A 25,427-nucleotide genomic window follows, 5' to 3' on the forward strand; every position below is an offset into this window, starting at 1 on the left:
GAGCTGCTCAACTTTTATTTGCTTTAAAACTTTTTACACGTTCTTCTTTTCGATATGAAATTCAATTTTATCCTGCTCAAGACTAAATAGTGATCACTTCCAATTTCAAATCCTCTGTACACTCTGGTGTCAGGGAGAAAACATCACTATCAACAATAACATAGTCAATGAGACTTTTCTTATTCCTAGCCTCTTCTCTCCATGTGAATTTGTGCACATTTTTATGTTGGAACATGGTGTTAGTAATAACCAGTCCATGTCCTGAGCAGAAATCCAACAGATATTTGCCATTATTATTAGCTTTGCTCTTTCTCCAAATTTTCCCAAAATATTTTTGTATGTCTCACAATCATTTCCTACCTTACTATTTAGATCCCCAACAAGGACCAACTTTTCCTTTTTCATTGTGTCAGTTGCTTTCTCTAAAGCATCAAAAAATTCCTTCGCTTCTTCTAAGGGACCATGGGCACAAATAAGTCTCATTGTCCAATTCCCCATTCTGATATTTGCCCACATCTCTCTGCTTGAGACTGACTGCCATTCAAGAAGATTCTCCTCATATTTTGTGTTGAATACTATGGCTACTCCTTCTTTTCCTTGATTGTCATTGCCTGAATATAACATTTTGTATTTATTGCTCAGAAAGATCTCACCAGTTTTTGTCTTTTTTGTTTCAGTCACCCCTGTTATGTCAATCTGGTACTTATCTAATTCCTCAGGTAGCTCCATTTCTTTGCCCTTCAGACTTCTTATGTTGATAGTACTGATCTTTAACTCTGGTGATGTTGAGTTGGGGTGTGCTTTCAGATTTGTTCCAGTAGCTGACTTTTCGTGCTTTGCCCTGGTTCTGACTTTTCGTGCTTTGCCCTGGTTCTCTGGCGAAAACAACAGGGCCTTGTTTAACCGAGCGATGCCCCAATCGGAATGAAATTTTGTTATGTTGTACCATCATTTTGTATACTGGTTTAAGCCAATAAGAATACAATTTTTCGTCTGAATCCCAAATTGCCAGCCCATCTTTCGTTCAGTATCCAGGTAGATACCCAACAGGGTGCACCATGAGAAGGTGAGGATTGGACATTAGGTTATTACTAACACCATGTTGGAACATGGTGTTAGTAATAACTAGTCCATGTCCTGAGCAGAAATCCAGGTATTTGCCATTATTATTAACATCTGAGAGCTGCTGAACTTTTATTTGCTTTAAAACTTTCTTACATGTTCTTCTTTTCGATATGAAATTCAATTTTATCCTGCTCAAGACTAAATAGTGATCACTTCCAATTTCAAATCCTCTGTACACTGTGGTGTCCTGCACCAGGGCGAAAACATCACTGTCAACAATAACATAGTCAATGAGACTTTTCTTATTCCTTGCCTCTTCTCTTCATGTGAATTTGCACACATTTTTATGTTAGAACATTGTGTTAATGATAACCAATCCATGTCCTGAGCAGAAATCCAACAGGTATTTGCCATTATTATTAGCTTTGCTCTTTTCTCCAAAATTTCCCAATATATTTCTGTATGTCTGACAATCATTTCCTACTCTACTGTTTAGATCTCCAACAAGGACCAACTTTTCCTTTTCATTGTGTCAGTTACTTTGTCGAAAGCCTCAAAAAATTTCTCCACTTCTACTTTAGTGGAACCTTCTGTGGGACCATAGACACAGATAAAGTCGAGTTCCCCACTGATATTTGCCCACATCACTCTACTTGATATTGCCTACCATTCAAGAAGTTTAGCCTCGTATTTAGTGTGGAATACTATAACTACTCCTTCTTTTCCCTGATTGTTATTGCCTGAATATAACATTTTGCATTTATTGTATTTATTTATTTATTGCTTATAATCACTCCCTTGCTGTATTGATTATATTTATTGAACATATATCTCATACTTTGGAAAATATTCTTGTATTTTGTTTATTATTTACTATTATTATTATTTGCAGAAAGTCTAGATAAGATAGGATAAGTCTAATCTTTCTCCAAAGGAGAAAGCAGTTGTGGACATCCAAGAGGTGCAGATCTGGGCAATGACTAGTCTCACAGCAGAAGAGGTCCATTTAGCAATAAATCTAAAATCGGGCAAGGCTGCTGGCAATGATGAAATTCGGCCCGAAATGCTAAAAGCCTTAAATTGAGACGGTGTTCTCTGGCTGACTCGAGTGTGTCAGGCTTCTTGGATATCTGGGCGAGCACCAAAGCAATGGCAGACAGGCATAATAATACCAGTCTTCAAGAAGGGAGACCAGAAGGATTGCAGTAACTATCGTGGCATCTGTCTGCTCAGCCTGCCTGGGAAAGTGTATGCTAGGTGCTTGGAAAGACGGTGCAGGAGCATAGTTGAGTCAAAGTTCCAGGAAGAACAACGTGACTTTCATCCTGGTAGAAGCACAACTGACCAAATCTTCACTTTAAGGCAAGTCTTTGAGAAATCTTGGGAATATGCCATGAATGTCTACACATGTTTTGTGGACTTGGAGAAGGCATATGACCGGGTTCCTCGGGATAAGCTTTGGCAAGCAGTACAGGAGTATGGAGTGGATGGCCAACTATTAGCTGCCATCAAGTCCCTGTATGAATGCCCACAGTTTTGTGTCATGGTAAACAGCACAAAGTCTGAACCTTTCACGGTCTCCATTGGCCTCCGCCAAGGGTGTGTTCTGTCACCCCTCCTTTTCATAATATTTATGGACTTGATTGATAGGCACAGCCGAGGCAGTGAGTGTATCAGAATTGGAAGATGTAGCATTGGACGTCTGCTTTTCGCAGATGACCTAGTTCTGCTTAGCTCTTCCACAGATGACCTCCAGCGGACCCTGGATAGGTGTGTAGCTGTTTGTGCAGATGCCAGAATGAAGATCAGTGTGGCCAAAACTGAAACATTTATGGTCTCAAGACAACCATCCTAGTGCACTCTACATGTAAGTGGAGTCCCAATGAAGCAGGTGGAGAAGTTTAAATACCTTGGATCCATATTCACGAATGAGGAAAAATGGGACATAGAGCTAGATACTCGAATTGGCTTAGCAAGCTCGATATTGCGGGAGCTTGGTCGTTCGGTAGTATTGAAGCGGGAGTTAAGCCAGAAGGCAAAGCTGGCTGTCTTCAATACAGTCTGTGTCCCCATTCTCACCTATGGTCATGGCAGTTGGGTAATGACCGAAAGAATGCGGACACGAATCCAAGCAGCTGAAATGAGGTTCCTTCAAGGGGTTGTGGGGCTGACAAGACTCGACAGAGTCAGAAGCTCTGCAATTGCTTCTCCATGTTGAGAGATCACAGTTACGTTGGTACGGGCACCTGGTCAGAATGCCACAAGAGAGAGGCCCTCTTTGCCAAGCCAGAGGGTGGAAGGCCAAGGACTCGCTGGATAGATTATATCCAAAACCTTGGGTGGACACGTTTGGGAATCCCACCAGAACACCTGAGCTTGGTGGCAGAGGATCGTGACCATTGGAAGTTCCTCTTGCAGCTGTTGCCCCCACAACCCAATTAGGAAAGGTGGGCCTTGAAGATGTATGTATGTATTATTTGCAGGTCTCCTTGGAATCCATGGACTTATCACGGGAGGCGCTTTACATTTCAGTGATCATTTGGCCTTACCTGGCCTTGAACTCATACACTGACACTGCTCACAGCTGACTCTGGCATCTTATTTCAATCATTCACCACTCTTCAAACAAAAAATCTAATTTTCACGTCCTTACTAACCACATTCTCTCTCTCTCTCTCTCTCTCTCTTACTTGATTTCCAGGAATAACCCCTAGTTCTCACACCAAGTGCTGAAAATTTTCCTCTGTATCAATCTAGAAAGCCATTTAAGCAACTTAAATGTCTTTATCATATCCCTTTTCTGCCTGTCAACCAACTTCTGGAATCCACAAATTTGAAATCTATTTTCATATGGGACATTCCATAGACCTATCTTGGTTACTCTCCTTTGGATCCTCTTCACCTCCTCAACATTCTCAAGAGACACTGGTGACCAGATCACCGCATATTAGTGTAAATGAGGCCGTATCAAAGTCTTATTTCATAAATCTGCTTGCAGTGTTATATGTACTTTCCTAACTTGATTTATGTATGTTTTGAAAGTACTGTATTATTTCTTAAAAATTAACTCAACCTATAATAAAAAAAAAATTTGAACTTTCAGATAAGTTTTTTAAGAAATGTAGCATGTGCCCAATTATGTGTAAAGACGTATGATATGAAGAATAAAGAAGATGTAATAAAGCTTAATATTTTGAAGAAGGGAATGCTAAAAAACTACCAACATCATTGGTAAGTGATATGGAATTGGTAAATTTTACTTTTTGATTATATTTTCAGAGAAAATATGAGAATACGTGGAAACTTAATTTTGGAAGAATATAAATTTTTTATCCTATAATTGTGTGTATATAATAGTTATAAATTGTATATGAATTTAATTAAATATGCAATGCTCAGTTACTGCACATATTTAATCAAAATCCTTATTTTGTGGTAAAATATTTGATCATATAATGCATATTTAACTTGGCTTATTATGGATAGGTTAATTGAGTATTTGTTATGGCACAGATTATTCACTAAATTCAGGATCATTTGCCATATCACCACATCTCCGTTTGGGCACTTTTCTGAGTTATAATTGAATGAGGTAAATCTTTGGGACTAACCTACAACCATCCAAACCTTAGGGCTGAAGGTTAGTCCCAAAGATTTTATTCTAAAAGGATTATATATTTGCAACTGTTTCACTCTTCACAGTGCTTCCATATTCTACACAGTAATTCTGGAGAACTGTATTTGCATTCATGGTAATGCAACTGAAAGTTTAATCAAAAACTTATTAAAGACATATATTACAATCGCCTATAATATCTATTCATTCACAGTTTCTAGATGCACTTTTGATTTTTTTTATAAAATGTTTATTCTTGTGAAAATTTGCAACTGGAATTTGACAGATTCTTAAAAGCTCCACTTGCAAATTTCACAAGAGTAAATAAACATTTTACGAAAAAAAAGTAACAGTGCATTTAGAAATTAAGAATGAATAGGAATTATATACTATTGTAATATGTCTTTAATAAGTTTGTGATTAAACTTGCAATAAAATTTGTAGCAACACTTCTTTTGCTTTATTTTAAAATTTATATATTCAGATTAAGATATGCTGAAGTCTCCTGTAATATGTTTCATCCTATTTTCAGTTTATTTTGCAATTACAGGCATACCTTGGTTATATACTGAGAGCTCATTCCAAAATGTACCATAAATTTTTTTTTGGATTTAAGTCTGGTGATTGGAATGGCCATGGCAGACCGGACACCTCACCATCATGTTTCGCAAATCACTGGGTGATTACATTTGCTTGATGAATGGAAGCATTATCCTGTTGAAACGTGACTGGCTGTGTAGGAGAAAAGTGTATTAACGTGGGATGAAGATGATCACTTATGACTTCAAGATAACATGTAGCATCCACTTTGCCTTCCAGTACAACAAGTGAACCCAAACAATGCCATGAGAATGCACCCACCTCAGACTACTATAGAACCTTTCACAATTGGAAACAAGCACTCTGGCTGGTAAATGCCACACAGTTGTCCATTTGCAGCAAAAAGTGTGAATGTGGCCATATCACATCCCTCCACTGTTGTGTAATCCACTTCCTGTAATCTTTGCGGCATTGGATTCATGTGACAATGTGCGTTGATGGGAGTGATCAAACACTTGTGTAAGGCAACCCCACCATGGTATCCCACTCTGTGTAGTTCCTGGTGCAGATTTTTTGTTGAAATAGGTTTCTCGTGACCTGTATTGAATTTTTCACACAATTGCTCAGGAGTAGTTCACCTATTTCTTGTGATGCAGTGCACTAACACTTTCATCCGCTATTGCATTTCGCTGATGGTGTTTGTCCTGTCACCTGCCATGCTGACATAACCTAAGAGACTGTTCCTCAACTAACATATACAATTTCAGCTGTTCTGGTCATAGGTGCACCTGCCAAGCTGGCTCCAACAATCGTGCCTCTTTCAAAGTCACTGAGTTCCTCTGGATTCCATTCTAAAATGCAATAAACGATGGCAGGCCTCTGTTTGCCATTATATACACATCCCTAGGAATGTCAGAGTATATTTTCATATCAACTCCATCTGTGTTTGGTGTATCATACATGCTGCATTGCAACTACTGATAATGCAATCTAATAGTTCAGTGTTTGCATTTATTTGTCCATTACCTGTATATACTCTGAAAGGATGCAAATACTGTAATACCATTACATAATTAAGTTGATATTATTAATAGCTTCCTATCAATAAAATTGACTTTAATTTCAATTGTGTGCATAGAGTATTCTGATAGTGCTTACAATGATTAAGTTTACATTATTACTAACCTCCTGTTAACACTTTAACTCCACATTAATCTTTTATTATTATTATTATTTAAATGCTCAGAGTTATACATTCGCTAGGGGACAAATTTTGCGCATTAAATTTTGGTTATTATAAATAATTAAAAATAAACAATTCCAGGTGTTAACTGCATAAAAGAGAATTTGCTTATTAATTGTTATTAGTTGCATCTCCATTGTCTCAAGACTCATTGCAAGCAGGCTGTTTTCCCAATCCATTCACTTCATGTCAATTTTTGATTGTTAATTTTGTATATATATTCTCAAATTGACTTGTATGATATGAAAAACCTCAAATTTTGCAATGGATAAACTTTGTCGATATTTATTCATTGCCACTATAAATATGTATTGTCACTAAATATTTATTCCAAAGCAGATGAAAAATTTTTATTTCTAATCACGCAAGACAAAGCAGTTACGAGGGTAGTCTGAAAAGTTCTCGGCCTCGACCATAGATGGCTACGCTGTTGGCAAGATTTCTTTTTTCCAAGTTGGTACATCTGTCATAAGCATCCATGTGAAATTGCAAATCATTCTATCAAGTAGTTTGTTTTATACAGCTGTCTGAAGCAAAAGTGTTGTCTGTATCCCTTGAAATGGATAAAATTGAGTATCGTGCGGTTATAAAATTCTTTGTAAAAGAAGGTTTAATGCCAAAAGAAATTCATTTGAAGTTCATAAAAGTTTATGGACACTTTTCTCCTTCGTTTTTGACAATTAAGAAATGGGCTGTCCAGTGTGGCTGTTCCAGCCTTGAAGATGATCCACGTGAAGGACATCCAAAAGGTATAACACCAGAAATCATTGATCAAGTGCATGATATGGTATTGGATGACTGGCAAGTCAAAGTGTGTGAAATTGCTGAGACTATAGGCATTTCAAAAGAACGTCTAGGATATCGTTTGCATGAAGAATTGCATATGAAAAAACTTTGTGCAAGATGGGTGCTGTGCTTGCTCACAGCAGATCAAAAACGTACTCGCATGAAAATCTTTGAACAGTACTTGGAGCATTTTAATAAGAATAAAACTAATTTTGCGCATCAATTTTTTACTATGGATCCAAACAGCAGTCAAAACAGTGGACAGAAGCCGGTTGTTCATGCCAAAGAAGACAGTCGGTTCCATCAGCAGGGAAAGGTCATGGCATCGGTGTTTTGGGATGCTAAAGACATTTTGTTTATTAATTATCTTGAAAAGGATAAAATAATAACTGGGGAATATTATTACGATCTTTTAACCAGACTATATGAAAAAATTCGTGAGAAAAGACCCAGTTTGCAGAAGAAAAAAATCATCTTTCATCAGGACAATGCACCTGCTCACAAAAGTGTTTTGGCAATGGGAAAATTAATGGATCGGCACTATGAAGTGTTGGAACATCCGCCCTATTCCTCAGATTTGGCTCCCTCTGACTTCTATCTCTTCCCAAAACTAGAACTCTTCCTCGCTAGTCAGCGTTTTTTCTTCAAATCAAGAGGTGATTGCAGCTGTAGAGGGGTATTTTGCAGATCTTACTGAGAACCACTACAGGGACGGGATAATGGCACTGAAGCATCGCTGGAATAAATGTATTAGTCTTAAGGGAGATTATGTTGAAAAATAAAAATAATTTTGAAATTATAAATTCGTTTTTTCATTATTAGGCTGAGAACGTTTCAGACCACCCTCATATTGAAATATCATGCAGCCTGGAGAAGATTCTCTTGTTTTTGTCACTTTTGCTAGAAATTGCTTTCTGTTGGTGCCATGAGTTGATCTTAGAAAACTTGAACCATTCATGTGATCACAAGGTGTATTTTAAATTTATGTTGATAAATTTAAAATACACCATCTCTAGAATATCCTCTATATGAGATTACCATAAAATAAATAAATATATGAGAGAGAGGGAGAGAGAGAGAAATCCAACATTTTTTAATGACATTCAAGTACTATTTAGATTGTTCCAAAAGACAGCAGTAGAAGAAATGAAGAGAAAGAAAAATTTCCATGAGTTGCTCTTAGATTTAATAGTTCCCATAAGATCTCCCTAACAATACTTGACTGAATACAAAAGGCAGTTAGGCTGGATTTAGTTACCTGTCTCACTAATTCTCTCCTCTCACTTTCACAAACCTTTAATTTCTGATGTTTGCATTTTCTACGAATGTTTCCATGACCACTATTAATTGAATTAACCCACTCTCATCTAAATTTGTTAAAACATGCAACTGTTATTCAACACTCCTTAACAGTTCAAATGCACTAAACAAATTTTTCTTTCTCTTCATTTCTTCTACTGCTGTCTTTTGGAACAATCTAAATAGTGCTTGAATGTCATTCAGATTTGATGGATTTATGATATGTATAGAGGTTCATATTTTGTTCAATACATTATCCTACTTCTGAATAGTCAATGATTATTCAGAGGAAACAAAAGAAAGATCTCAGTGGAGGAGGCTGTATTTGTAATATGTTAATGGCAAGAAAGTTTGGAAGCTAGTGTAATTTTGTAGAGATTTTGAGTATGCTTTACTAGCATTGAAATTCATGAGGTCATCAGAACCCATCCGAGAATAGTTTGACGATCAGATTGTAGGGTTTTAGAAGTTGACATTCTGGAAGTTTTGTTGATTTTGTGTAGTGCATGGTTTATCAAATGAGAAAGAGGGGTGCAGTGTACTATCATCAAACCTGTGAATTGGATTTGCAGGAGAAGGTTGATAAGGAATGGAGTGTGTGAAAGAATCCTGTCAGTAATGCAGGGTTTGAGGACAAATATCCACCCACTATCATGTAATGTGCATCCAAAGAGGAAGCCTGGCAACCCACCAAACACAATCACATGCCTTAGTGATATCAGGAACAACTACTTGAGAGTATCCAAACTTTTCCGTGGTATTTGGTGACATAGAGATTTGCAGATTGACAGTGGTAGAATCCATACAGGCAGTTGCTTATTAGCTGAGAGGTTTCTAGGTAGCATAGAAGTTCGTTAATAGAAATAATTAAATTAAAAGAAATTGGATTGTGATTTAATGGAAATTTGTCATCCTTTTTAGGAATGTGAGACTGGATTGAATATATAGCTAATTTCCAAACTCCAAGATAAATACCAGTAGAGAGGGAGATGGTAAAAGTTCAAACACAGAGCAGGAGTCAGCTTGAGCACATTAAGAGAAATACCATCACAATCAGGAGATTTTTAGTAACGTTACAATTTGGACCATGTTCTTCTGATGTTTTGTAATGAAAAATTTTGTATCGTGTTTTTAAATAAAATATAGATTTTAAAATCTAATTTGATATAGTTCTTTCTGTTTTATCTCCTGTTAAAAACCATTAAAAGTTTCTTTCATTACATTAAGTATTGGAATATATTTTATATATTAAAGATGCCAAGAAATGATATTCTTGGTTTAATGTTTTATTCAAGTGTAAGCAAACAAAAGTTTGCACATGAAGTTTTCTTCACAACTAGGCTTTGTATATAGAAGCTAATAACTTCACATTAATTGCTTAAGTATCCCCTAATGCAAAGTACACCTGCTTTTGGACATGCTAAGCATCATGAGAAGGGCCACTACCCAGACCAGTTTCAATCTTTATTGAGGTCTCATTGGGGGGGGGGGAGACCTAGAAGAGATATCAAAGTTGAAGTAATGCAGAAGTCATGTTTCCCATATACAAGTAGTGAAAAGGTGTCACACTTTATTATTAAAATACTTTGGATCAGAGATAGATGTTGAAAGCTTTTTCACTTGGTTATACTATAAATTGAAGATGCCAAAAAAATTATGTTGTTGGTTTAATCCTTTATTGCATGTGAAGTGTCTTCACAACTAGGCTACTTGTATATAGAAACTAATGACTTCACATTAATTGCCTTGGTATCCCATATCGCAAAGCTCACCTCCTTTTGAATGTATATAATGCTAAGCATTATATACATTCAAAAGCATTAAATGGTGTATATTTTATCAGTTTTCATTTCTTTATATGTTCACAAAATAATATATTATTAGCAGGCGATATCAAATTGAATAGCATAATTAAGTAGAGAAATGACTTTGATTTATAGGATTGTTGATAATATGCCAGTAACTTGGTGCTATGAAGTGGAAGGAAGGCAAAAATTTTGCTCGACAGGATTTCCAATGGGTTGTTATGTTAACTCAAATGGTATACCTAAAGATGCATGTATTACAAATGTGAGTATTTGATACTTGTATCTTGGTTTTAGCTTATTTTCTCATTTGCTCTTTTGTTTGTATTCTGACATTTAATGCCAATATGTGCTGTTTCCTTAATCAAATGTAATACTAATTAATGAATTTCTGCTAATGAAATCTATAACATTTATATATAATTGTTGTCTCCCTTTAGAATGCTTTCAACAGTAAAGACACATTTTACATTTTCAACCATGTAGAACTTAAGATCACTTTTCACAGTGGTAAAGAAGAAACATGGGGAGTTAAAGACAAAGGAGGCCGCATAATAAGTGTTAAAGTTACTCCAAAGAGGTAAATTTTGTACTTTACCTATTTCATGATACATTATCATTTCATCTGATGACAAGTTACACTACATTTCATCTGAAATGTAGTGTAACTTGGCATAGTTACACTATATTTTTTGTCAAGTGATGACCACCAAGAGTGACTATGATAAAGTGAAAATTGTTCAGTTCAAGCAGAATTTCCTCCTGATATCTCAGCCCTGTTTCAGTTCGCTACGAAACTTGAGTTGCTTTGTTTGGCAAGGAAAATTCTACTATCAAATTCAGGGTACAACCACAGGCTCCCCTCTTTTTTTCTCCCTCTTGGCTAACTTTTTCATGGAGACATTTGAAAAGAATGCCCTAGATCAGGGGTCGCCAAACTTCTTTGACCGTCGACCCCTTCAAGAGTTTCTTGACTTTTTATCGACCCCGTCTATTTTACTATTACGTAATTATAACAGGATAAGCAAAATAGACGCTTGTTGATAAATACGTCATTTTGGCCTACTTGATTGGTCTCCGTAACTATTTCATGACCTTGCTCCATCTTACAGGTCCTATTCATGTCGCTGTTCCCACGCTTCACTCTTAATTGTGTTGTCATTCAGGATGGAGATAATTCAAGTTAACCAAATTAAATATTACCCGTACAATGATGTCGTATATTTTTCTATCGACCCCTGAGCCTGAATCGATCCCCTAACAATGTTATATCGACCACTTTGGCGACCACTGCCCTAGATTCTTCCCCCCTTAAATTCACTAATTTGGCTATGGTAAATGGATGATTTGTTCGTAATTTGGCCACGTGTCCAGGACACCTTACATGTGTTCTTATCCCATTCCCAACATGCATGGATCCAATTCAGAACAGAAATAGAAACTAGCAACAATCTGCCTTTCCTTAGATACCTTAGTTAAAAGACAAACAAGTGGATCTCTGACCTTCACAGTTAACAGAAAACCTAAATACATCCATCAAGTCACATCACCCCCCCCCCCCACACACACACACCTCCTAACAATTTGGAACTATAAAAACCTTAGTAAATATTATAATAACAGAATTAACTCACGTCAATTATTCTTTATTCGTAGAATTTTCACCTGAGTATCACAGGCATCATCAGTACAGGTATAAGGCTAATTAAACAATAACTGTTATATTCACAAAGCACCACCTAAGTAGCTAAGGTTAAATTTCCTAAATTTATTTAATTATTATTATTATTTATTTATTTATTTTTATTTTAATTATTTAAATTTAATTATTAAATAATTCTTATTCAATTATCATAAAAATTTTTTTTTTATATATATGTGTGTGTGTGTATACAATTATATGTTAGGAAAGATTTGCTGCTTTATACAGTACTATCTCCCACAAGGGGGAAAGATGTAAACCATCAGATCTGTTTAGGTTAGGGGAGTGAAGTAATGTTTCTTTGTATAGCCGTTCCATTAGGAACCGACTTTTGTGAATGACTTTTGTCTTGTTCCACTTAACTCTTTGTCTGGTGTTGATGGCATGTTCTGCAATTCCAGACTGTTCTGGTTAAAGGTACTGGATGTACTACTGGTGTTCTAACCGGACCTGAGCAGATCTTCCTGTTTGTCCAAAATATGATAATCCACATGAGCAGGGAATCTGGTAGACACCTGGATAGCTGAGATGTGGGAGCTTGTCCTTTGGAGACATTAGGAAAGTGGAGATTTTTCTGACGTGTCGAAAAGCCACACAGATATTTAGTGGTTTTAGCACCTTAGCTATGCATTCACTAACCCCTTGTACATAGGAGATAGGTATACGTGTAGGTTCTTCTGTACTTGAAGAGGATGCTGGAGCACGACTACTGCCCTAGATTATTTTTATGAAAGACTTCTTATAGCCATTGGATATGAAGGAGGAATTAATATACTGTAATTCTTTTTGTAAAAGTTTTTTTTTTGACCCGTCAGAAAAATCTCCAATTTCCTAATGTCTCCAAAGGACAAGCTCCCACCTCTCAGCTATCCAGGTGTCTACCAGATTCCCTGCTCTTGTGGATTATCATATTTTGGACAAGCAGGAAGATCTGCTCAGGTCCGGTTAGAAGAACACCAGTCATACATCCAGTACCTTTTAACCCGAACAGTCTGGAATTGCAGAATATGCCATCAACACCAGACATAGAGTTAAGTGGAACAAGATAAAAGTCATTCACAAAAGTCGGTTCCTAATGGAACGGCTATACAAAGAAACATTACTTCACTCCCCTAACCTAAACAGATCCAATGTTTTGTCTTTCCCCCTTGTGGGAGATAGTACTGTATAAAGCAGCAAATCTTTCCTAACATATAATTGCACACACACACACACACACACACACACACACACACACACACACACACACACATAAATTTTTTTATGATAATTGAATAATTAAATAATTATTATTTAATAATTAAAATAAAAATAAATAATAATTAAATAAATTTAGGAAATTTAACCTTAGCTACTTAGGTGGCGCTTTGTGAATATAACAGTTATCATTTAATTAGCCTTGTACCTGTACCGATGATGGCTGTGATACTCGGGTGAAAATTCTATGAATAAAGAGTAATTGACGTGAGTTAATTCCGTTATTATAATAGTTAGTAATATATCTACTCACGGTATTTCCTTACTGAAACTTATAAAAACCTTAGTCCACTGAGCCAAGTTAATTTGCTCAGATAACATCACACTCAACACAGAAATCACCCACATTAAAAACGGGCTTTTGGCTAATGGCTACACCTCCCACAGATAAAAAGAATTTTTTATATATTGTATAAGTGAATCCTTCATAACAGAAAGAGGAATGGGTTCTGAATCTTTAAGAAAATGGAAAGCAGTAACACTTTTTTTTTTTTTTGAAGCCATTAAAGGAGGAACATTAGTGTTTGAATTTGAAGATTTTGTCAAGTGTGAACTTTTCATATCACTAACTAAGAAAATAGAAAATCTACCTTTTTTTCCAAGAGTGGTCTAGACACAGATAAGAGACATAATGTTCTTTTTAGCTGGTATATATTAAAACTAGATGAGATGGGATCTGTTTGTTTGTCTTTTTAGATTTTAAGACATTTCTGTTGTTGAAGTAACATTTAGAATATTGTATATTTTTTAAAATGTATCTTAAAATTGTTAAACTGTTTTTTGTTTTTTCAAATATTGAGGAGTGAAGACTCAATTTACTTATTGTTGAAGTTAAGCTTGCATGTTTTTCAGTGTAGAAATCTGATAGTGCTTGCAAAATATTTTTACAGTAGGCACAGTAGACATGATTTAATAGATTAAAACTTATTCACAATGCAATCCACAACAGGATTTAATAAATAAATAATAAATTAAACTTTTTACGAATAATAAGTTTTAAAACCTTCACATGTATTAACATTATTCTTAAAGTACTTCTTTTGCTCTCCTTATGATCTCCTTTAGTTCCAAAAATTGTTTTGGAAGGAGGTATTTGGCATATTGGTAACATTTTTAAATTAATTATAAGGACTATGTCAGCTATGAATGATCAAGTGGGTTAAACTTGTAGATTGATTAACTGATTGTTAAATTGACACTTTCACTGTCTTTTTGGCTGACAGCATCATCAGGAAAAATATTGACACAAACAAAAAGATCTCAAACATTTTAAAACAGCTGTTATTTCTACAAATTGCAAGATATTGGATTGACAATTTAATTATGCATATCATTAGGCACATCATGTGAAGGCGTACATTTTTGTGCAAAACTTGAATGTGATTGCTAGCATAACAAAGGTCTTAGATGTTACATATACTAATTAATAACTTCCAGATGTCATATAGTATTCTTCTTTGAATGGACTTATATTTCCTAGAGAAAGGTTAAAATAATAGAGTAATAATGTACTTTTTTCCTTCATTCCTTCCATTGTAATTATCCCTCCTGCTGACACCTTTTGTAACACCACCTTAGGTGTTTTTACTGTTTTTAAGTTAATGTCGATCAACATATTGGATTAATGTAGACAAGCCATGGCTTGAAGTTATAACTGTTGGTTTCTATTTAATGTGCTATGAACGAATCTTGGAAGAGAAATATTGAAAATAAGAGAAGACAAAAGTAGAATCGTGGCACATATCTTCACAGAACATCAAGATGTTGATTTGCAAGCATCATCCATGCTTTAGAATACTATCATAATGTGCATATTCATCTTCAGCATTATTCCTGATAATGCTGAGGAATATTGTTGAGAAATGACCATTGTATTCTGATTGAAAAATCTTTAAAATGTTTCTTACAATTAACTTTGATGGAGGTATTCTCTTTAAAGAGATATAATCCATTCTTTACTGAGATGGAATTTAAACCTGTAAAGTTCACAGAATGCTTTGATGGCCCTAAAGAAATCACAAGTGTCCGCAAGACATTACATTTCCTAGATTTCTGTAACAACTGCTGATTTTTTTTTTAGAAGTCTCATTCTTCTTTGTATCTCTGCTTTTATTTCATGTGTATCATTTTACTTTTTAAAGAGAAGCAAGTAGGCATCTTTGTGTCAGGCTTTTCATTTCAATCAAAAGCTGGATCTCCTTTTCATTTTTATCAAACCAGATGTTTCTTAAACTGATAGCCAGTCTTTTCTTCACAGGTAACAAGATCAGCAAGCTTAATTGCAAACCATTTCTGCTCAGCACTATCAGGATTCTAGCAAAAAACTTGACTTATTTTCTATGTCCTTAAATCAGATTCATTGTGGAAAAGGAGAACAATGAACAAACTTCATTTCCTTCATTATCTTAGTTATGAACCTGAGGAAAGATTATCTTTGATAATTCATAAAAAAAAACCTTAATATAGACTGATATATTCATAAAAATTTTAACTTGGATACTAAACCATAAATAGTTTGCATTTTTACAAAGTGAAAAAAAAAAGTGCATGCATATCTTAATGAACTAAATTGCTTTTTATTGTATTGTCCTGAATAGATTTTAAATAAAGCCTATTCAAGACAATACAATAAAAGGCTATTCAGTTCATTAAAGGTATGTTAAGTACATGTCAACTTCTGAAGAAGTGTGTGTAGGTAGTTGCCATGTTCCTACGGTATTTTTACTTGAGAGGGAAAAAAAAAAACTATTGTAAAAACATCTTCTTCCATAAACACAAGAATCATATTCCTTTTAAGAGCAAGTAAATCTGGTTCAGCCATAGTAATTCTTCACATGGATTTTTTATTTGAAGAATATAGTACACAAGAGTTAATTCCACTTTGATAGATTATTCTGAAAGTTTTTTTTTTTTGAGGTTCTTTCAGATTAACTCAATCTGAATACAAATGACTACATCCTATCTTTAAGTTGCAGAAACACTTCTTAATGTTCTACATAATTTTCTATTGGACATTAACATATTAAGTTGATAAATAATGCTCCTACTTCCATTGTAATTATCCCTCCTGCTGACACCTTTTGTAACACCACCTTAATAACATTGTATTAGTTGTAACTTTATTTTTCCCTAGTTTGTTATAATTTTACAAAATTAATTTTGTGATTTATTGATATAAATTGACTTTTTATTTCTACAATGGGAAAAAAAAATTGCATACTATATGTCAGTGATGGCCAAATCCCATCTTGTGAGCGACACGTGGCTCACAAGGTTGTTTATTGCGACTATTGAGCCAGTCACAGGCATATAAATACAAATGTGTATTTCTGTTTTAGCTTTTGTCTGAAATGGCCTGGCACAAAGATGCCTACCTGCTTCTCTTTAAAACTAAAAAGTATATGTTCATCATAAATATATGTATTTATCTTCTTCCTTTATGGATTAGGCCTAGTGGTCTGTTATGATCCAAAACCAGAAATCCCACAGAATAGGTCAGTTAATCCTTATTCCCGGAGTATCCTATGTCTCTAGATGCATGTAGTTCACAGGGCCAGTTTACCTGTTCTGGGGAACGAAAAACCTGAGTTTCTGGATGAAAAAACCCTCTACTTCCATATGAGACCAGCTAACTCACCTTTCGTCAAAAGAGACCAGATAAAGGTTCCCTCACATCATGGATGGGAATCGAACCCAGCCCTTTCTGACCAAAGGGCTTTGTCTATACCAACTGAGCTACGGAGGCTCTATATGTATTTATATGTTTATTTTTAATATATTATTTTATATATTCTATTTTATATAGTCTAAATTTAACATTTAAATATAAATCTATATTTATATTTAATAAGTGAACTTTTAGAAAATATCTGGCAGCTCATGAACATTCAAAAAAATGTCCTATTTGACTTTGGCCTAGGAAACTTGGCCATTATTGATATATATGTTTTGCCAGTGATTTATTTGCTGATATTGTCTGAACAGATTCTTCAAATCTAAAAAGGAGCAGCACAAAAGCACATGCTATCAAACTTCAGGCATCCATGAATGTCGTTTTGTTCACATTCATAGCATGCTATTAATTGCATGTGTAATTGCTGTCCAACATGAATGGAATTATTTGTGCAGTCCTTTCAGTATTTCATATCCAGATTCTTTTGAGATGTAAAATATGTCAACACTGAGTAAAACTGCAAAATTGATCATTTATTCATGCTAATAAAAACTTTTTTCTTTTTTTTTTTCAAAAAAAAAAAAAAAAAAAAGTAATTTTTGAATGTGGTTCTGCTCTCTGAGAGTAAATGAAGTAACATCAGTATCAACTTCAATGCATGAAATTATGGTTTTTGGATACTTCTGATTAGTGAACTTAAGACTCTGAAGATTCACTATATTAAATTGAATGCATATACTGATTCATTACTTTAATACTGTAATCCAGCGATGGCGAACCTATGACACGCGTGTCAGCACTGACACACTTGAGGGTTTCAGGTGACACACCTCGGATGTTGAAAAATATTGGTATTCTGATGAAAAAACTAATTTCAATAATTTCAGTTTATTAAATTAATTGTATAATATGAATTCATAGATTGTATATCAATATCTCATTAAATAAATAGCCTAATATGATATGTATATGTCATCATCTATGATTAAGTAGTTAAATTTATAATGCATGTATGCAAGTGGCACATCAACAACATCAATATTTAAAAAAAAAAAAAAAGATGTTTGACACACCTGGGTAAAAAGGTTCGCCATCACTGCTGTAATCTATAACAATACAGTCTTTAAGATACCAGTTATTTCTGTATCAAAGCCAAACATACTTGGTAGCCAGCTGAATGTAGCCGATAATGTATACCGAGATAGATAATTATAATGTGTGATATTACTGTGCTTCATGACAATCATAATGTTGCTGAGGGTTTCATTCTGAGACATAATACATTACACCATTAATTCACAATTAATAAGCAGCTAACAAGTTTTTTATGTTGAGCCCATACATCAGAGGTTGGTTAGTCAACCTTTAATACTTTATGTTGGAGGTTTAATGGATTTTTTACAACACTCAAAAAGAATTAAAATAGAATTTAATACTTCCTATATTTCGTCCTAGTCACTAGGACATCTACGGGGATTACAAAGACAATTAATGTAACATGCACACAAAAACTTGCAATACTAAGCCCAACCACGTGGGTGACAATAAAGTCCTATCTACTATCTATATAGTCCTATCTACTACAATAAAGTCATATCTAGATAGGACTTTATTGTCACCCACGTGGTTGGGCTTAGTATTGCAAGTTTTTGTGTGCATGTTACATTAATTGTCTTTGTAATCCCCGTAGATGTCCTAGTGACTAGGACGAAATATAGGAAGTATTAAATTCTATTTTAATTCTTTTTGAGTGTTGTAAAAAATCCATTAAACCTCCAACATAATGTCCTCACAGCACTTAAGCCTCTACACAAGAACCTTTAATACGTGTGCGAGTAGTGGGCTGGAAAAGTTGAAACTTGTTTGCATTTGATTTAAAAGTCTGTATATTGCATTCCTTGGGAAACACATAAGGGGGAACACTTCCACAATACAGCAGTAGCAGGGATGGAGAAGGAGGAAAAACTTATTCTGTGGGTTTCGAGGTGTACTGTGAAGAGAGAGAATATCTAAATAATATAAAAAAAAAAGCCTTGAACACACAGTTCATTTTCTGATCATATTTAAGTTAAAACTAACTGGAGGCTATTTCTTTTAGCAGACTAACACAAATATTGATAAAGAATGATTCATTAATGGAAAAAAATAATTGATTTTGTATATAAATGAATTCTTCAATGAAGTGGGCTGCTTTAAGTTTTTTTAATTCAAACTGTATTTTCATTAATCTCCATATCAATTTCATTGAAAGGATTAAAGCATTAAATTTGGAAGTGAATTAAACCATTGAATTGTACAATTAATGTTCTGTGTACATAAAGAAATCCAACAGAGTTTATGTTTGAAAATTTAGTCTTATAGTTGGCTGTAATCTTTTAAACTGAATAATGTTACATGCAGAACTGCTATTTCAAGAATCATTTCTTCTATAGTTACAAACATGAAGAAGGACAAACGGGCTGTGGCAATGATATGGCACCCATGGCTATTGCAAACAACTTGAAGCAAGACCAGAAAGTTGTCATTAATTATACATATTCTGTCTCATTTATGGTATGATGTTTTCACTAAAGACTTTAATTTTTTCTAGATAACCACTTAAATAGAATGAAATGTAAAAGTTTTAAGATTTCTGTGATTGTCAAGACATTCCTCAAATTTATAACCACATGATGTGAACTAAATATATATTTATATATTTAGTTCATATATCATCATCAAATTCCTAACGTGTACCCTCAAGGGGGGGGGGTGTACAGGATATTGTTAATAATTAGTGAATTTTTATATAGAGGATATTCATAGATATTATCTTAATATTTAATCCTACCATAGAGATGATCTCTGTTTCTAACAATTAATTTTTTTAATTCCGAGTGCACCTATATATTTTTATATGCACGAGGGTTCACTCCAATTGGTGCAATGATTTTAACTCTTTCAGAATCCAAATAATCACTGACTCAACACCAAAATACAAAATAAACACATTTAATAAAACAAAAACAATATATATACACTTCAAACAACTTTACATAACTAACTACAAATTTAATTGGATCCAAGGCTTTTTTTAAATAAACTTAAACTTAAGACTAAACACTTTGTTTTCAAAATGACAAAATGTTCATAGCCAATTTCTCTCTCTGTCAAGGCCAATTTCTGAAGATATATGACTCCATTCTTCATTTACACAGGATCTTTTTCATCACTCATGTAGCACACATAAAATCTTCCTGACTTAATTCTGTCTCTTTTCTTCAGTAGAAATAATAGTCAGATCCGGCGTCCTTAATACAGATGAAACTTCCTAATCAGAGTTTTCTCGAACGTTCCTTTAGAACGTAAATAGCAAATTCTTCTTTTATTCACTAAATGCTTATTGACAGTCTTAACTCTTCCATTACAGTTCTACGATTCCCTTTCTCAGAATCTCCTATAAATCTTCCAATTAGCGTTTCCTCCAATATTCCTTTTGAAATGCCTATAGCAATATTTTCCTTTTCAAATAGTTCCACGATTCCTTTTTTGGAATATACTATTAATTGTCCTCCAATTGTCACATAAAAAAAACTCAAGTTTCTCTGAATCTAAATATCTGCCGGCCTATGTTCTAAATTACTTCCGAACGCTATCTTGTTTACAGCCGTTACTCAGATACCGAACACTTCCTTGTCAGCTGTCAATCACTCATCAAACTTCTCGGCGAGCATGTGCAATCCGTGAAACTGGTAAGCAAGAAGTTAGGTATAAATAATGACTGACACGTTGTCTCCGTTAGCGACAAGAGAATGTCTTCATAAAACACAACCTTTGATAATTTTAAATTACAATGAAATTCTTTTAAGTAATACAAATATCAAATGTGGTAAGTACATCAATTTTTTGACTTCTTTACATGTCACTTTTGACAAAACAATTTCCATAACGGGCACATCGCAAGTGCCGACAATGCGTGTTATGAAAACAAAACATTTTAACATAAACAATTCGTAAAAATGTTCAGAATTAGTTCAAATATCATCATCAAATTCCTAACATGTACTCTCAAGGGGGTGTACAGGATATGATAGTACTACATAAAAAATTTACATCGTTACTAACTTCCTATCTACAATTTTCCTCCAGATCAGTCTGTTACTTGTCAAGACTCCAACATTATCAGATCTTATATTTCTATCGTCTAAGGCAATTTGTACCATATCAATCCACCTATATCTGGTCTTCCTCTGGGTCGTTTTCCTGCCAACCTGGCAGAGAACATTTGCTTTGCTAATCTTTCCTTGCCCATTCTGTTTAAGTGACCATACCAACTGAGATTAGCTCTGCTAACGCATTCCTTAATGCTGACAATGTCAAGTTCTTTCCTAATATCCTCGTTTTTAATATGATATTGCCATCGATGCCGTCTGTTCATGCCTCTAATCTTTCTCAGGACTCTCATATCTGCTGTCTCTAGTCTTTGGGCAAGTGTTTTACTTCTGACCCAGCTCTCAGATCCATAAGTTAAAACTGGTTTGAACACTGTCTGTATACAGCTAATTTAGTGTTCCGACTAATTTCTCTCTTATTCCATATGAATTTATTCAATTGACTTCCCACCATACCAGCTTTGCTGATTCTGTTGTCTATTTCTATATTTAATTTACCATCTTCAGTAAAAATCGTGCCTAAGTAGCTGAAATGTTTTACTTGTTCCGCAGGTTCTCCATTCACAACACAGTTGACATTTTCAATGATTCTGCCTATTTTCATTGTCTTTGTCTTTTTATTGCTGACCTTCATACCATATCTATTACAACAGCAATTGAATTCAGTCAGAGAATCTTGCAGACTTGTAGCGGATTTATTTAGAAATATAACATCATCCGCATAAAGCAAAGAGCTGACATTAACATCTCCAATTCTGATATCATGTTTAATACCACTTTCCTTCATAATGTGATCCATATAGATAATGAATAACACAGGGGATAATGTACATACATCCTTGTCTCACACCAGATTTAATATTAGACCATCTTCTTGTACTTCCTTCATTTCTAGCTGCTGAGTTGCAACTCAAATAAAGACTTAAAGAAAACTCAAAAAAAAAGTATTGCTTGATATAATGCCCCATTGGCACCTTGTCATGTGCCTTTTCCAGATCAACAAAACTTAAATACAGATCGTTGTTATATTCCCATGCTTTCTCAACTATTTGTCGTCAAGTGAAGATCTGATCCTGACAGCCTCTATTTGGCCTGAATCTAGCTTGTTCTTCACCAAGCTTTTCTTCCACAAATCTTCTCAACCGTTTCTCAAGTATGGTGGCATAAATCTTGCCAGGAACACTCATTAGGGAAATAGCTCTGTAATTTTCACATTCAGTTTTATTTCCCTTTTTTTATATGGGTACTATTAGAGCTCTACTCCAATCATCGGGAATTCGTCTCTAGCCACGCCTTCTGAACTATGCAGTGCAGCCACTGTAAGACTTTTATACCACCATACTTCAGCATTTCTGGTCGAATATCATCTACTCCTGCTGCCTTTCCACATTTCAAGCCTTTGATGGCTTTTTCTACTTCAAGTATGGATATGTATTTCTGACTATATGCCTGTTGAGTGTTTTTTACCACTATGCTATCACTGTTTGTTTCATTTAGCAATTTTTCGAAGTAATTACTCCATACTTCAAGGATATCTTTTTCTCTTGTTTTCATGTCACCTTTATCATCTCTAACTCCTTTTACAGCTCTCTTTCCTCCATTTCTAAGCTTCTTCAGAAACCTCCAGAATATCATACCACCTTCGTATTTATTTTCTATGTTCTAGCCAAAGTCCTCCAGTGACTTTTGTTTAGCTAGTTTTACACAGTGTTTAGCTTTCTTACATTTGTCTATGTATTCTCTAAGAGCACAAGCTGACTTATTAGCCAGGAACTTTTGATATGCTTTCTTCTTTTCCTTCACTGCCTCTTTAACTTCCTGGGTCCACCATGGAGTTCTGATTTTTCTATCCTTGCAGACAGCCTCACCACAGGCTTCTCTGGCTGAATCAATCAGGGTTTTCTTCAAGGCTTGGTTCCTGTTCTCAAACTCTTTCATTTTTTTTTCAATAATCTTTGTGTATTTTAGTCTGCAGTTCACATCTGAGAACTGCTCAACGTTTATTCTTTTTACACTTTCTTACATGTTATTCTTTTCAGTATGAAATTCAATTTTATTCTGCTCAAGACTAAATAGTGATCACTTCCAATTTCAAATCCTCTGTACACTCTGGTGTCCTTCACCAGGGAGAAAACATCACTATCAACAATAACATAGTCAATGAGACTTTTCTTATTCCTTGCCTTTTCTCTCCATGTGAATTTGTGCCCATTTTTATGTTGGAACATGGTGTTATTAATAACTAGTCCATGTCCTGAGCAGAAATCCAACTGATATTTGCCATTATTATTAGCTTTGCTCTTTTCTCCACATTTTCCCAAAATATTTTTGTCATCATCAAATTCCTGCCATGTAACCTCAAGGGGTGTACAGGATATGACAGTACTACATGAAAAAATTATATCATTACTAACTTCCTATCTACAATTTTCCTCCAAATCTGTCTGTTACTTGTCAAGACTCCAACATTATCAGATCTTATATTTCTATCGTCTAAGGCACTTTGTACCGTATCAATCCACCTATATCTTGGTCTTCCTCTGGGTCATTTTCCTTCCAACCTGGCAGAGAACACTTATTTTGCTAATCTTTCCTCTCCCATTCTATTTAAGTGACCATACCACCTGAGATTATCTCTGCTAACGCATTCCTGGATGCTGACAATGTCAAGTTCTTTCCTAATATCCTCATTTTTAATATGATATTGCCATCGATGCCATCTGTTCATGCCTCTAATCTTTCTCAGGACTCTCATACCTGCGGTCTGTAGTCTTTGGTCAAGTGTTTTACTTCTGACCCAGCTCTCAGATCCATAAGTTAAAACTGGTTTGAACACTGTCTTGTATACAGCTAATTTAGTGTTCCGACTAATTTCTCTCTTATTCCATATGAATTTATTCAATTGACTTCCCACCATACCAGCTTTGCTGATTCTGTTGTCTATTTCTATATTTAATTTACCATCTTCAGTAAAAATCGTGCCTAAGTAGCTGAAATGTTTTACTTGTTCCACAGGTTCTCCATTCACAACACAGTTGACATTTTCAATGATTCTGCCTATTTTCATTGTCTTTGTCTTTTTATTGCTGACCTTCATACCATATCTATTACAACAGCAATTGAATTTAGTCAGAGAATCTTTCAGACTTGTAGCGGATTTATTTAGAAATATAACATCATCTGCATAAACCAAAGAGCTGACATTAACATCTCCAATTTTGATATCAGGTTTAATACCACTTTCCTTCATAATGTGATCAATATAGATAATGAATAAAACAGGGGATAATGTACATCCTTGTCTCACACCAGATTTAACATTAAACCATCTTCCTGTACTTCCTTCAATTCTAACTGCTGACTTACAACTCAAATAAAGACTAAGTATTGCTTGATATAATGCCCCATTGACACCATATAACTGAAACGTTTTGAATAGCTTCTCTCTTGGCACCTTGTCATATGCCTTTTCCAAATCGACAAAACTTAAGTACAGATCTTTGTTATATTCCCATGCTTTCTCAACTATTTGTCATAAAGTGAAGATCTGATCCTGACAGCCTCTATTTGGCCTGAATCTAGCTTGTTCTTCACCAAGCTTTTCTTCCACAAATCTTCTCAACCGTTTCTCAAGTATGGTGGCATAAATCTTGCCAGGAACACTCATTAGGAAAATAGCTCTGTAATTTTCACATTCAGTTTTATTTCCCTTTTTTTATATGGGTACTATTAGAGCTCTACTCCAATCATCGGGAATTCGTCTCTCTGTCCACGCCTTCTGAACTATGCAGTGCAGCCACTGTAAGACTTTTATACCACCATCTACTCCTGCTGCCTTTTCACATTTCAAGCCTTTGATGGCTTTTTCTACTTCAAGTATGGATATGTATTCCTGACTGCATGCCTGGTCAGTGTTTTTTATCGCTGTGCTGTCATCACTGCTTGTTTCATTTAGCAGTTTTTCAAAGTAATTACTCCATACTTCAAGGATATCTTTTTCTACTGTTTTCATGTCACCTTTATCATCTCTAACTCCTTTTACAGCACTCTTTCCTCCATTCCTAAGCCTCTTCAACAACCTCCAGAATATTTTGCTTGCCACCTTCTTGATATTTATTTTCTATATTCTTGCCAAAGTCCTCCTATGACTTTTGTTTAGCTAGTTTTTCACAGTGTTTAGCTTTCTTACATTTGTCTCTGTATTCTCTAAGAGTAAAAGCTGACTTATTTGCCAGGAACTTTTGATATGCTTTCTTCTTTTCCTTCACTGCCTCTTTAACTCCCTGTGTC

The 25,427-nt window shown here is 34.8% G+C and overlaps 1 protein-coding gene across 1 annotated transcript in view; it reads left to right on the forward strand.

Annotated features, from left to right (window-relative positions):
• The window catches only part of TM9SF2 (transmembrane 9 superfamily protein member 2), a 152,339-nt gene that overhangs the window by 31,892 nt on the left and 95,020 nt on the right, over positions 1-25,427 (forward strand). The window contains exons 4-7 of the mRNA XM_090413959.1: positions 4,169-4,296; positions 10,490-10,619; positions 10,795-10,934; positions 19,419-19,539. Coding sequence (XP_090270085.1) covers positions 4,169-4,296; positions 10,490-10,619; positions 10,795-10,934; positions 19,419-19,539 — 519 coding nt within the window. The remainder of the gene's footprint in view (positions 1-4,168; positions 4,297-10,489; positions 10,620-10,794; positions 10,935-19,418; positions 19,540-25,427) is intronic.

Source organism: Typopeltis vanoorti, chromosome 24 (assembly GCF_054136105.1).
Source record: "Typopeltis vanoorti isolate ZY-2024b chromosome 24, IOZ_Tvanoo_1.0, whole genome shotgun sequence".
Classification (NCBI taxonomy): domain Eukaryota; kingdom Metazoa; phylum Arthropoda; class Arachnida; order Uropygi; family Thelyphonidae; genus Typopeltis; species Typopeltis vanoorti.